A 15013-nucleotide genomic window follows, 5' to 3' on the forward strand; every position below is an offset into this window, starting at 1 on the left:
TTTAAACTTTTATTTAAAAAATAGGAAAAAAAAAAAAAAAAAAAGTTGTAAATATTATTGGAATATGTTTTACAAGGAAATACTATTTCAGTCTTTCTATGTCAAAGTTTCACATTCAATTTAATGTGTTACTTACCATTTCTTTGTAATTAAATGTAAAATTTACTAGCAATTTCTGAGTCAAAATTGTTTCTACACCATTTTTTTTCAGTATAGTTCCTGTTATTGTAATCGAAGATATAGAATATCTGTATATCAGTCAGGAAATATAAATAACAATAAAATAAAAACAAATGGTTTCCTTTTAGGCATACAGGTTGGAACCTCTCATCCTGAAGCATTATAGTAATGTAGCACCTGTCCAAATTCACTGGTGAGTAAAATAATGCCTTTGCTAAATAAATGTAAAAATTAAATTCAAGTGTTAAATTGGGAAAAAAAAAATATTGTAAGCAAATAAAGTGCTGTTTCTATAATGTACAATGCACTCTGTGACTGCATATATTTTTGTACATTCATGTAACCATTGATTTTTTTTTTAGGTACAACACCACCAGCCCCACACCGTATGACCAGATCCGTCCCACTCTACTGAATCCGTCAAAGGAAAGTGCTTCTGTGTCTGATACAGAGAGCCTCCCGAGCCCCTGCACCTCCCCTCCACAGCCCCGCAGACACTACGGCGAGTCTATCACCAGCCTGGGGAAGGCCAGCATCATGGGTGAGATGGAAAGAGAGAGGTCATTAAAGGTGTCTGGAATAGTAAAACACTTGCAGGGGCGAGCAGAATGTATAGTGTGCAGTGTAGGAGTAGGATTACACCCCCCTGAGATAATGGCAGTCTGCCTTCAATTACTGCGTATCTGCAGTTTATAGCTCTTGATTTTAGTGTGCAAAGCGATAAATAGAAACAGTTCAGCAAAGCATTGGATCAATAGGAAGCAATTAGGAAGTGTCACAGAAACAACTGGAGATTTGTAAAACCCCTGAGCAATAATATATATTATAGGCCAAAACAAAATTAACAGAAATTAACTATATATATATATATTGTAATGGGGTGAAGAATCACACGACAAGTAATCTCAATCAATACCCCGGAGGGTGGATTTATTGGGGTGATGGGTGCTAGTGAGAAAGGTCCAGGTAGGTGCTCCGGTGCCGTGAGTGCTCTCTTCCGTCTTCCCAGTGCAGAGGGTCCGTGCAGTGCTCCTGTGGGGCTGGTCGGTCACACGCTGCTTTCTGTGGGAAAAATGAGAGGGCGAGTTAGTGCTCAGTCTCATGGAGGAATCTCCTAGATGGCAGGGCTTGCGTGGCTTATGTAGCCGCCGCCTGATGAGGTGCAGCTGTGACCGATCAGCCTGTGATGATGATGGCCAGGTGCTCCTCGCTTGTTTCCAGGGCAACGCTGATGAAGCTTCAGGACGCTCGTCACAATATATATATATATATATATATTACTAGATGTGTATATATTAGGGCTGTCGGTCGATTAAAAATTTTAATCTAATTAATTACATGATGTGTCGATTAATGAATCTAATTAATTGCAAATTACATTTGGCTGTGAAAATACCCCCATAAGATTATTTAAAGCTAGTCTTGTGTTAAATGAGAAAGTATTAAGTAGACTTTACAAATAGTAGTTTTAGAAAGAAATATTTTATTTGATTCAACATAAAATGTATTACACATAAACGTTTAGGCTATAACAGTCTGACATAAACTATGCAATACAAAAGAAGATCATTTGAGAAACATCTGGGTTTTTTTTTGTTCATGCAATGGAAGTCATCGGTAACCATTCAAAATACCTTATTTTATGTTCCACACTAATGTCATTCAGGTTCGAATAAATTATGACATAATTACATTTTTTTGGGTGAACTATCCCTTTAAAGTCCCCCCCCCCTTGATTTGGGCTGATTCATTCAAGAATTTAAACAGCTCTCTTTATGAATGGGCCTTTGAATCATTGATTCACCCAATTCGTGTTGCTCGGAGACGCACAACAGTTCTGCTGTGGCTTTATAGGTAATTTTTTTTTTTGCCAAAACTGAGCAAAAACAGACAATATTATGTTTAAAATATAACACAATATTAACTTCTTATTTACTGAACTGTTGTATAAAATGGTTTCACAACTCTTAAAATGTAACATTATCTGTGCATACTTGATTTTTTCTGCAGGAGCGGCAAGTATAGGTAAAGGCATTGGCGGTATCCTGTTCTCCAGATTTTCCCGCTCTAGTGGACAGGTGGGTGGTGTGGAGGAGGAGCCATCAGACTCTGAAGGAGGGGCTTGTGAGAAAGGGGAAGATGGCCGGCCTGTGGAGTTAGACGATAAAGTTGAGGAAAAGACAGAGGAGAAAATCGAGGAGAAGACAGGATACACCAGCATGTCACAGTCAGCCTCTGCCATTATGGATAACTCGTCCTGTAAGCATCATCTTCACAAAGAAGAACACACAGTTTCATAATTTTCTCAGTACTCATAATTTCATGATTTCAGTATTTTGGTTTAGAAAACCTGTTTGGAAACAAACTATATCTTTGCAGTTTGGTGGCGCTAATATTTCCGATTTTACTGATAACTTTATCCTTTATTATAATGGAAACATGTTTCCACATTTGAGTAAAAGAATAAAAAGGTAATTGTAAGATAAGGTTTAAAGTAAGAAATTAAGTCACATTGTGAGATATAAAGTTGCAATTACCAAACATAAAGTCGAATTGCAAGATATAAAATACATTGTGAGATGCGAAATCGCAATTGCAAGATATAAAGTCACATTTTAGACATATAGAAATGTCCTAAGTTATTAACTAACAATTTGAATATATAAAGTCAGAATTCCAAGAAATATATAATTATAAGAAACTAAGTCGCAGTTGTGAGATATAGTCACATTGCTAGATATGAAGTCACAGTGTGAGATATAATATTACAGTTCTGAAAAACAAAGTCACAATTGCAAGATATAAAATCATGCCGTGGATATAAAATTGCACCATACGCTATAAAATCATAATTATCAGAAACAAGGTCACAATTATGAGATATAAAGTCACAATCTGGAGGTACAGTCACATTTTAAGACATAAATTCATAATTTGAAAATATAAAATCTTAATTCCAAGAAATAAAGTTGCAATTTTAAGAAAGAAGGCCACAATTGCAAGATAAAGTAACATTGCTTCATACAGTATGAAGTCACAGTGTGAGATAAAAAGTTGCAGTTATGAAAAACAAAGTTGCAACTGCAAGATGTGAAATCATAAAATTGCTCTGTCAGATATAAAGTCACAATAATCAGAAACAAAGTCGCAATTGCGAGATATAAAGGTATATCACATTTTAAGATATACATTCACAGTTTGAAAATATAAAGTCACAGTTCCTAGAAATAAAGTTGCAGTTATAGGAAATAAAGTCACACATATGGCACATAAAGTCACAATTACGAAAAGTAGCTATGATGAGATGTAAAATCACATTACAAAATATATTAACAATTCGGAGAGGTACATTTGTAATTTGCAGCATGTAAAGTTACTTTGTGTGGTTATTAATTCAAATTATTAGATACAACATTGCAATTATGATAAAGTTGCAATTGCGAGAAATAAAGTCACAGTTTTTTGGAGATTTATTTTTACTCTGAGGTCGAATTGGCTTCCATAAGGACTTTCGATGATTTGTCAAATTTGCTTTTGAGTAGAAAGTCAAACCTTCAAAAGGCATGACAATGACATTCTTCTTGTGACTGTTTTGCAGTTGAGCTCGAGAAACGCATAGACTTTGAGCTGAGGGAGGGCCTGGTGGAGAGCCGCTATTGGTCAGCGGTAACGTCGCACACAGCCTATTGGTGCTCCCACGATGTGGCTCTGTTTCTGCTAACGTTCATGTACAGGCCAAATGAAGCGAATGACATGCCAGAGGACAACCCCGAGTCATAACAAACACACATATGAACTCTCACACAGCACCACCCTTGATCGCTCCCTTAATATAGTTTAGCAGACCTTGTTCACTGTGCATCAGAGATCCTGTCCTTGCCTTGTTTTCCCTAATTTAGAAGCACACCCATGGAAGAGACTTACTCTCTCCACTACATCCCCAGACTAGGATTGTTCTTAACCTCGATGAGATGGTGGTAATGATACTACTTGTTGCAGCTTGAAAATTCTGACTGTTCACATCTTGATAATTCCCAAAGCAGCAGACTCTTCATATTGACTGATGTGTATCGACTTAAGTTGTGGTTGTATAGTATGACTGACAAAAATCTGCTGAATTGGAGGTTCACAATCAGAAGTTTTTTTTTTAGAATGTTTTCTTGCCTAAAAATAATAGTTTTGACAATTTTTATAAATTAAGCATAAATACTATGTTTACATTATTTAGATGATAAAACAATCTGCATCACTCCTACAAGTGGCCAAATATTGAGTTGATAGTTGATGGGAGCAGTGCACATAGATAGATTCATTCGAAGAGAATAACCATTAGTAAACATATGGTTCGCCCAAAAATATCAATTCTGTCATTATTTGTTCACCCTCATTGTTGTTCCAAATTCGTGTAATTTTCTTAAGTGGAACAAAAAGAGATATTTTAAAGAATTGTACTAGTTGCTTTTTTACATGCAGTTACATTGACTGGAGACCAGTGTTATTTTAGTATCGTTGATACAGACTTTATTCATATTTTGAGTTTTTATTTATTTATTTATTTACTTGTTTTCATTCTAATTTTAGTTTATTTATTTATTTTAATTTTATTTAATTTAGTTTCAGTATTTTATTATTATTATTTTTTTTATTAATTTTTTTTTTTTTTAATAGAATGAGAAATGTTGGCAAGTAGCTGTACTAAAATAGGTTTATATTTTTTATATTTTATTTCAAGTAATGATTTTTTTTTTTTTTATTTTTTTTTATTGTTTTTTTTTTTAATAGAATGAGAAATGTTGGCAAGTAGCTGTACTAAAATAGGTTTATATTTTTTATATTTTATTTCAAGTAATGATTTTTTTTTTTTTTTTTCTCTTTTTTTTTTTTTTTGGTTAACGATAATAACCCTGATGCAAACTGAAGCTTTTAAGCTTAAAAAATGTCGCGAAACACCATAAAGTTTCAGAAAAGTGAAAATATTCCAAGTCCTCTGAATTTAATGTGAAGAACAGATTGAAATTTAAGTTTTCATTCTCTAAAAATGTTCATATCTGCCCTAGCTCTCCTTTCCACAGTCATGAGTGGAGTAGCAGTGTCTGAATCATGAATGCATCTTTATTTGATTTAGCTCTTAACTGATGTAGTTGACAAAAACCGTCTGAATGATTCAATCAACCGAGCTCAACTCACTGAATCTTTGATCCGGTCGTAGTGTTTGAGGTGAACGTTACCAGTGAATAACCACTGACCTTTCAGTCTGTTCCCAAAATTATTTTCTAGCTTCAGACGACTTGGACTAGTTGTAGTTGTACTGAGGCTTTCAAGGTGCAAAAGGGATCATAAAAGGGATCCTTTTATGATCCCTTTTGCACCTTGAAAGCCTCAGTTCCCATGTATTGTAACTGGAAAGATCGAGCAGGGCTGATGCTTTTGAGAAACGCAGCCCAGAACATTCTTCAGAATTTTTCCTTTTGTCTTCCATGGAGGTCATACTGGTTTGGAACATCATGGTGGAGGGTCACAGAATTTTCGTTTCTAGATGAACTATTCCAGACATTTCCCTTTTCCTTCTTTTTCCAATACAGTTTTGAGGCATTAGTTTCTCTGCACTCGCATGATAGACACTGAAATGTACTGCACATTTGAATGCACTCTTTGCTATGATCACCACAGAATTAGAGTTTATGTTTCAAATAAATACTGTTCTTTTGAACTTTCTATCCAATAATCAGATAACCCTGAATGAATGCCCTGGTTTCCACAAAAATATGAAGTAGCTGAAACTGTTTCCAACAATGAAAATAATAAGAAATGTTTCTTGAGCACCAAATCAGCACTGTGACACTGAAGCAGTCATATTTTGGTATCGAGATAGTATTATACTTTTTATTAATATTTTATATTATTATTTTTTGTGGGGGGCCCGAGCACTAAGCACCTGTTCACTGGAATTGTTCCATTTATTATTAAATTTTGCATTTTATATTTTTCAGCTTTAGTTTGTTATATAATAACCCCACAATGAAGACTGGAGTAATGACTGGTGAACATTCAGGTTTGACGTCACATTATGTTTTAAAATATATAAAAAATAAGTTATTTATAAGTTATTTTTTTTACATTGTACTATTTACAATATTACTGTTCTACTGTATTTTTGATCAAAGAAATGCAGCCTTGTTGAGAATAAGATACTTCTTTAAAAACATTTAAAAAACGATATTGTGTACATATTTTATTATATGATTAGATACCAAATGGCATAAAAATCCCTATTTATCAATTCATTCATATTTGTTTGTTCGTTTATTCATTGAATTATGTATTTATTCTAGTGCTGTCAAACGATTAATCGCGATTAATCGCATCCAAAATAAAAGTTTTTGTTTACATAATATATGTGTGTATATATAAATACAAACACATGCATGTACATGCATAATTCACAGTTCAGTTAAGATGATATGCTAAATAATTCTTTATAGTGATTCCAGGGGAAGAAAAAAAAAATCAGCAGTCCCTTATAAACCTCTGTGTTTCAACTCTTAATTGAAGACTCGTTTCATATCAATTTATTCAGCTGTTGATAAAATCAGTGTCAATTCTTCCAATCAGCCCTCCAACCAACCGGGCTGCACGTGATCATTAACGTACTTAGTTTCCTGTGTGTGTGTGTGTGTGTGTGTGTGTGTGTGGCTCTGTCTCAAGTCTACAAGCCGCTAAACTAGACAGCATGTTTGAGCTCAACTGACTCAGACGCGTCTAGGATCCCTAAAGTGCTCTCTCAGTAGGCAGCTCACTAGGATATAGCACACAGCCTGCGGGTTTTCTGCGGGGCTTGCCACACGCCCAACAGTCTCTCATGAGATGCGGGATAAAGATGGCTTGAGGCGCAGACACAGACAGGGCTGCTGGACGCTTCTCGCCGCTCTTCAAGGCTCGAGGGAGGAAGAAAGCTACAGGACGAGGAAGCAGAAGGTGTGTTGATTTATCTATTTATTCAAAAATTTGGTTTTAGGAATTCACAAAGTTGTTTTGTGTTTGGAAACCTTTAGAGCAACAGGTGAGCTAACGTGTCATTTAGATTTGAAATGTGTTAACTTTTTAATAAATTAATTTAACATTCAAACGTCGGTTGTTTAAAAATGTAATATCTATTAACTTTGTTGCTCACGCTGGGGCTGGTTGTCACTTTTTACTCAAGTGAATAGCCTATTTCAATATATGTATAGATACATAACATAAACTTGGCTACTATATATAAAATATATACTTTATACTGTTTAAAATATTTTTAAATCTTAGAAAAATGTTAATATTTTTTGGGGAAAAAAACTTTCAATTTTAATATATTTTAAAATATGTTTTATTCCTGTGATGCAAAGCATAATTTTCAGCATCATCACTCCAGTCTTCAGTGTCACATGATCCTTCAGAAATCATTATAAATATGATTATTTGCTGCTCAAGAAACATTTATTATTATTATCAGTGTTGAAAACGGTGTGCTGCTTAATATTTTTGTGGAAACTGATACTTTTTTCATTACACTTAAAAAAAAAAAAAGGTTATTTAAAGTTAAACTATAGCAGTAGAACAATTTTGTTCTAAAAGTATTTAATGCAAAAAATCTAAAAAAAAAAGTATTTAAAATTATTTATAATTTATATATATATATATGTATATATATGTTATCGCACTAATTGGGGTAAGTTGTCACAAAACGAATAATGAATCCGCAGAAATGTAAATATTAAACCGTTGATTTGACCAAGTAATATTAATCAGTTCATTTATTATGTTTTATAATGGCAATTGGCTCAAATTTTGCATTCTAACATTTATTATTATTATTATTATTATTATTATTATTATCAGTGTTGAAAGCGTTGTGCTGCTTAATATTTTGTGGAAATGGTTATACTTTTTGTCTCAAAGTTCAAAATTACAGCTATATACAGTGGGTACGGAAAGTATTCAGACCCCCTTAAATTTTTCACTCTTTGTTATATTGCAGCCATTTGCTAAAATCATTCAAGTTAATTTTTTTTCCTCATTAATGTACACACAGCACCCCATATTGACAGAAAAACACAGAATTGTTGACATTTTTGCAGATTAATTAAAAAAGAAAAACTGAAATATCACAAGTCCTAAGTGCCATTGAGGTGAGGAGGAGGATGAAGAGGAAAGGACTGTCCTTCCTCAATGCAGGTCGCAAGAGGGACTACTTAACCTACCTCTGCCTGTCAGGTAATGTGTCTCTTCATAAACTCAAAGTATCTAAAGTAGTAACTAGTTTAATCGTTTGTCAAGCAATGTTCTTGAAGTTTGATGGAGACTTGTTTCCATGTAGTTACTAACAGCAGACCAGCTCAAGTCCTCATTACTAAAGTTAAGAAGTATCGAGGCACAAGACAGCTTGCTAAAAGGTCTCAGTGGTCCGTGAAGCAGCTGCGGCAGGTCAATGGCATCAACCCCGATAAGGTGACCATCCTTCTTAATGCAGTTTTTATTTTCCAGTGTAGTCTGTTATTCTGACGGAATGCATATTTTCAGGACACTCCTGAGTTCGACCTAGTGTTCGACCGCACCACTGATCAATGGGTAGCCAGCTCAGCTGCAGAGAAATGCATGTTTGTGCAGGTTCTGTACCATGCTTGTCAAAACTACTGGGAGGCCAAGCTTGCCCAAGCCAACCCAGCATCCCCCGGAGACCAGAAGACACCAGGAGCTCCGGAGAACAAGAAGAGCCCTGGAGCTCCAAGCCAAACTAGCTTTGTCAACTGTCAGCAGAAGCTAATGGGAGGTGAGCGGGCTGAGAAAGACAGATCGCTGTACTGACCTCTTTGCAGAAAGAATATGTATGGAGAACCTGAGAACTATAACTTTCTTTCTTTCTTTCTTTCTTTCTTTCTTTCTTTCTTTCCCATATTTCAGATGCTTGTTCTGTTAATATGGTTATCTACCGCTGCAAGATTTTTTTGAACCGAATGAAGAACAGTATGACAGCAAACCAGGGTTGGCCTCAGCGTGAAGGTAAGTAGAAATGTGTGTGTTTGTGTTTTCCAAATTCGTTGTGATCAAATTGGTGTCATACGGTTTTGAAAAACATTTATGCCATTTTTAAAACTTTTGAATTGAATGATGGTGTAACCATCAAGAAAACAGATTTTTTTAAAGGGGTCATATGAACATTATTTTGTGTATTTGGTGTAATGAAATGTGTTTATGTGGTTTAAGGTTCAAAAAACACATTATTTTCCACATACTGTACATTATTGTTTCTCCTCTATGCCCCGCCTTTCTGAAACGCGTCGATTTTTACAAAGCTCATCGTTCTGAAAAAGCGAGGTGTGCTGTGATTGGCCAGCTATCCAGTGCGTTGTGATTGGCCGAATACCTCAAGCGTGTGACGGAAATGTTGCGCCCATTTTAGTTATGTTAATTATGGTGACATAATTACGGATTATAATGATTTATACTGTCTTTTTACGCGTTGGCTAGAGTATGCGGAGGCCGGCTTGAGTGAGCATCGGCGGGCGGGTTTGAGAAAGGCGCAGCCGGCGGATTCGACGAAGGAGCGACCGGCGGGCTTGCGGCAACCACATGACGACCCCGGGCTGGACTCCGCTTCTAATAAATTAAGAAATAAAAAAACAACAACAACATGCTCCTCATTGAAGAGGTGTATCCAAAATATATGAATTGCAGTTTCAATTTATATTCTAAAGAAAGGAACAATGTCATTGACCCCTGGGCAGTGTATTAGGAATGCATCTTTTCGGTTCATTTCCATCCTGCTCTGTCTGTGTTGTTGTGTGGGTCAGATCAGTCAGGGTCCAGGCAGGAAGAGAGGACGCTTTGTCGGCGGGAGGTTGTTTGCAGTGTTCTGATTGATCTCTGGGCAGCGCCAGAGAATGGTTCCATTGCAAAGAGGGCCCGATTAGTTCAGAGGCCACTTTGTTCTGATGAAGGCATGCGCGGGGACACAAAGACAGGCGTTGAGGAGGGGGAGAGGAGCGGAGATGAGTGAAGTGGCACCAGTCTTCACAGCGGATCATGGATGAATGGTGTGTAATGAATGGGAGCGGTGCCAAGCTGCCCTGGAGCCGCAAAATGCAGAGTACCAGTCCACACACCTCAGCCCTAGTCATAGACTGCCATGTCTTGCGATTAACAAGATTAGTTAATGGCATAGCAGAATTTTCAAGTGTACGATAGCTGCTGCTATAATTTTCTGTTGTCCCCTTTCATGTTCATTAGTAAATTAAGCAAGCTTATTTCACATTAGATCAAAAGATCAGAAACGGAGACACAAAAACACATCTTAAAACCATTCTTTCAGTCGCTGATCTGGACTATTTGTTTTCCATCACTCTAATAGTAAAGCATTAAACTGAAAAAAAAAAAACTGATCCTAGACCAGCAGCTATATACCAGAGCAGCAGCAGACAGTATCAGTGGAAGAGAAACTTCCACTGATACTAAACTATTCTGTATTAAATATGAGTATGTTTAAAAAGAAGTCTATTTAGTAACCTACACAGTAAATGTGTAAAATAAAACAATGTTTGGAACTTGACATGATGCTCACGTGTGTTTCTGAATATTTGCACAGCAGCAGCTGTTAAAGCATCCAGGAGCAGGATCAGGAGCAGCCCGTCTCCTCCGGCGGTGAGGAAGATGGGGAACGTGATGCGGAGGGCCAGTCAGGTTCTGAGTGAACGCGGGGAGCGTCTGATGAGGGCCGACGATAAAACCAACCACTTGCTGCACGGGGCCAAGCAGTTTGCGGAAGCTGCGCAGAAGGTGAGCTACTCTGATTTACTCTAAACTGAACTGCACATTGTCATGAACAACCAGGCAGTGAAACAGATGTAAAGATACGTGTTTATATGCATGTTAAAATATCAGTTTCCATCTCCAAACATTCATTTTGCTCCGTTTATAATAAAATATAATATAATCACTGTTGTTTTTGTTTTAAATTTTATGCTTCCCAAGGCTGCATTTATTTGATCAATATGCAGTAAAAACTGTTTTCCATTTTAATGTATTTTAAAATGTAACTTATTCCTTTGATGGCAAAGCTTGAATATTCAGAAGCCATTACTCCAGTCTAATCATTCTAATCTGCTAAATTGCTGCTCAGGAAACAATTCTTCATATTATGTTGAAAACAGTTGTGCTGCTTAATATTTTTGTGGAAACCGTGATACATTTTTTTTTTTTTTCAGGATTCTTTAGAAGGTTTAAAAGAGCAGCATTCATTTCTAACGGTGCAAAAGTCTTCCTGTCACTTTCAATCAGTGTAATACATCCTTGCTGAATAAAAGTGCACCAAACTTTTGAATGGTAGAATAAATAATATACTATTTAAAATATATAGTCAGGAGCAGTTATGGGTGGGTTCTGGAGGGGGAAAAAAAAACAACATTGTGTATAACTAGTAACCATTTCAATTAATTATATTTAATTAAACTAAAGCATCACATTTTTCTTTATTCCCACAGCTGGCTCTGAAGCAGATTTAGAGGTGTTCCTAAAGGCCTGTAAATACACATTTTAAAAAGAAGCTCCTAATCATCTGGTCGCTGGATATTTTGAAATGTAACTTCTCATCTAATTCAAATGCTGTTTTTGAGTGCAAGGCATTTTGTTCAGCTTCCTCTTCACCTGCAGATTGGACTCATTTTTTGCAAGCCATTGAGCATTTTAAGCAGTTGTGTTGTGTTGTGGTGTGCTGTGGCCTGACTTGCAGATCTGTTTATTCTGCCCTTTCTACAGTAAGCACAGTATAATATAGCAGCAGGTGGCTGATCCTCTTCTGCTATAATGTGTAATACTACTGAAACTGTGTTTGTTTTGCGGTTATTTTTCTTGCAAAACAAGAAGAAATTGCCTCCCTTTGAAGTAATACATCACATTGAAATGAAAGGGCTGCACTTGTGTTGACTAATGATTAAAAAATCTTTTTGCATTGTTCTGCAAGCTACAGCATTTCAGATTGTAATATTGCATTTTTTTTTTATTTTTATTTTTTTACATATATCGACACATTGTGAAGTGGCATTGTTAAGGGTTAGGGTTACTTTTGGGTGATATTTCTGTAGGTTTAGCACTTCAGCTTATTGGAAGCACCATTTCTTTTCCATTAACAATATAGTAATTATTTATTTTAACACTTGAAATATGATTTATATATATATATCACACACACACATATATTTTAACATAACTTCAAGTTTAATGACATTACTTATTTAATATTTTACATATTTAATGGGGGTTCAGATTATGATTGCTCACATGATAATGGTTCATTTTTAACAGTGGTAAATTACTTCAATTGATATAACGCATAGAGATACTCGTGAATGGATGTATGACCCTCTGATGTTTAGTTCTGATCACATGAGGAAGCTGCTTTTATCTGCTTTTTAGATTAAGTTCCGTAAAGATGTTACAAGCTGTTTTATTTCATTGTGAACACAGTGTTTATTTGAGTATGATCTGTGTTTGAATAACACACTTTTGTTCTTCTGTCAATGCTGTCTTCGTCTCCTGATTCTGTGTAATGTGATAACAGTCAGCTTTGTTTGTGTGATTGTTATCAGCAGTAGCAGGAGCTGCATGCCATAAGAGGCCAGAGGGTGTTTTCCGCATGGAGTCGGACTCCCTGTTTGGTGTTGGCATGTGTGATGCATCCTGTTTTCTGCTGTTGTCCTTATGCTGTCATTTTGTTGTCTCATTGGCCTATGTGTTATAGCCTATTGCTTTTATGTCCATTTTAGATTTCATAATATAGGTGTAACAGAGAATCTGTCCTGGTCTTTGTCTGTGCTCCTGAACACATTTAAAACATGTTAAATGTGTAAACGCCCATCATATGAGCAATAAATGACACAGGACCAACTTGTAGTGAAATGTGTATTATTGCATGATATATATGTGGTGGTTGTCTTTGCGCCTTCTGTCCACTAGATGGCGCTCGAATACAAACAGTTCAACATCCTGCAGAAAAGCATCTACCAATGAACATATAAATTTAGTGTACTACTTTATATATTTAGTGCATTAATTGTTATTTTATTAATATTTTAAGTATTTTATTGTAACGGAACGCATATACTGTATTTACAAGTCAGAAAAATGAAAACCGGATGCATCCTGATTTGTGGTCTCAGTCTTTTAGGCTTTTTCATATTTCTTGTAATACCAGATGTCCACATACACATATTTCTTGTTAATTGATGTAGCATTTTCACTTGTTGTGAAGGTGTTGAGGCAGTGTAGCTACAGCACTGCTGGGTCAGCATACTGCATACAGCCTCCTGTGCTGAGACCGAATGAAGGTCAAGACTCACCGCTTGACTGCAGGATTGATGACTTGTAGGACTGTGCATGACACTGCGCGGATTAATTCTCTCTAATTTCATAATCTGATGTGCTATAGATTATACCATAATCTGCCCCTCAGAAAAGCGTTACGGTCATCAATCGATATGATTTAGCATTGTCGATGTGCCTCGCTGGTGTGATATTGACCGGGAGTTATGTTTCCAGGAGCGCAAGGAGCTGTAAAAGCCAAAGGTGTGGTTCGTGACTTTCTGACGATGAGACGGGAATTGAAAATCAATTGCGTATTGACTCGCACAGCATCTTCCCTCTTGAGTTAACGTTGTACCAGATCTTCAAATGACCACCGAATGACCTTTCAGCCCACTGGCAACTATAGTTGCAGCAGTTTATAGTACTTACCTTTTGTAAGTATTTTTCTAGATGTTTTCCATGTTTTATTTCTCAATGACATGCAAGCAAACAACCAAATAAAGGATTTGAAGAACAAAAAAAGGTATTCACTTCCTTCCTGTCACATGAGGCTGTCAAGTTCCTACCCTTACTTCCAGGAAGCATGGCGAAGGCAAACCCTCCCAAAGAAATTAAATGTCATGTTACTAATAAGTATTTTTTGTTGACCTATATATATCTACATAATCATGAAGGTCTCTAGAATCATCCAAACAAAACAAATCTTCCAGGAGCTCTATAGTTCCCCTTCAGGAACTCAAACTGCGTCAAAGCGCTTTGGGAACGCCTTCAGCGTGACCACTCTCTGAATCACATGTGTAATCAGTCCAATGGAAGGGCGAGACGTCACGGGCGGGGTGACGTAACGACTAGGAAGCTTAAAAGCACGTGCGGTGGAACCGGCGTCAGCTTTCTGTCATTCAGTAAGGGCTCTGTGTGTGTCAGTCGCTATCTGTTTGTGAGTCTTATTTAGTGTTGTTTGTCCACTGATAAGCTCCATTATGTCAAAGCTTCAGTCAAGAGAAGTTTTGGGCGAGAGCAGGCAGTGTTCGGGCTGTGTGTTTCTCCCTGCCCGTGGGGGGAAAAAAAAGATATTCGGGTGGGGACACACACAGTTTGTGTGTTGTCTGCTTGGGAGCGAAGCACGCAGAGTCAGCTCTCGACGGCAGCGTTTGTTACTGCCTTGCTTCGCTCTCGGAAAGCTTTCTTTGAGGAGGGAGCCTTCACCGGCGTTTCTCGCGGCGCCAGCCCCGCTTTCGCCGAGGCGGAGCGGCGGCTGCACTTGTGGGGTTCACATATGGATCCGGTGGAGGGAATGGAGACGAGCGAGTCCCTATCTTCTTCCTCACCCACCAGATCCAGCGCCAGCACTGCGGTATCAGTTACACAAGCATATTATGCCTAATATTATAATGAGCAGCAGTAATGTGGAGCGGAGCTCGCGCAGTCGGCTCTCAGGGGGCTGATTGTGCTTTTCCCACTGTTAAACGCTCCACTCTCGCGTGTCCGTGCCTGTGATCTT

General features: G+C 37.0%; 2 protein-coding genes across 2 annotated transcripts in view; both read left to right on the plus strand.

Annotated features, from left to right (window-relative positions):
• LOC107740295 (phospholipase DDHD1-like) overlaps window positions 1-4702 on the plus strand; it is a 14617-nt gene extending 9915 nt beyond the window's left edge. The window contains exons 10-13 of the mRNA XM_016552676.1: window positions 309-373; window positions 543-721; window positions 2191-2439; window positions 3779-4702. Coding sequence (XP_016408162.1) covers window positions 309-373; window positions 543-721; window positions 2191-2439; window positions 3779-3960 — 675 coding nt within the window. The 3' untranslated portion in view covers window positions 3961-4702. The remainder of the gene's footprint in view (window positions 1-308; window positions 374-542; window positions 722-2190; window positions 2440-3778) is intronic.
• A 2342-nt stretch (window positions 4703-7044) lies between these two features.
• LOC107740299 (syntaxin-binding protein 6-like) lies at window positions 7045-12390 on the plus strand. The gene is made up of 8 exons (XM_016552681.1): window positions 7045-7155; window positions 7233-7240; window positions 8309-8430; window positions 8534-8664; window positions 8737-8986; window positions 9118-9216; window positions 10799-10989; window positions 11694-12390. Exons 1-8 carry the CDS (start codon window positions 7045-7047, stop codon window positions 11712-11714), a joined length of 933 nt encoding a protein of 310 aa, XP_016408167.1. The 3' UTR covers window positions 11715-12390.
• The last annotated feature ends 2623 nt before the right edge of the window (window positions 12391-15013 follow it).

This window comes from Sinocyclocheilus rhinocerous, unplaced genomic scaffold, assembly GCF_001515625.1.
Source record: "Sinocyclocheilus rhinocerous isolate Xijiao unplaced genomic scaffold, SAMN03320098_v1.1 scaffold2240, whole genome shotgun sequence".
In the NCBI taxonomy this organism is placed as follows: Eukaryota; Metazoa; Chordata; class Actinopteri; order Cypriniformes; family Cyprinidae; genus Sinocyclocheilus; species Sinocyclocheilus rhinocerous.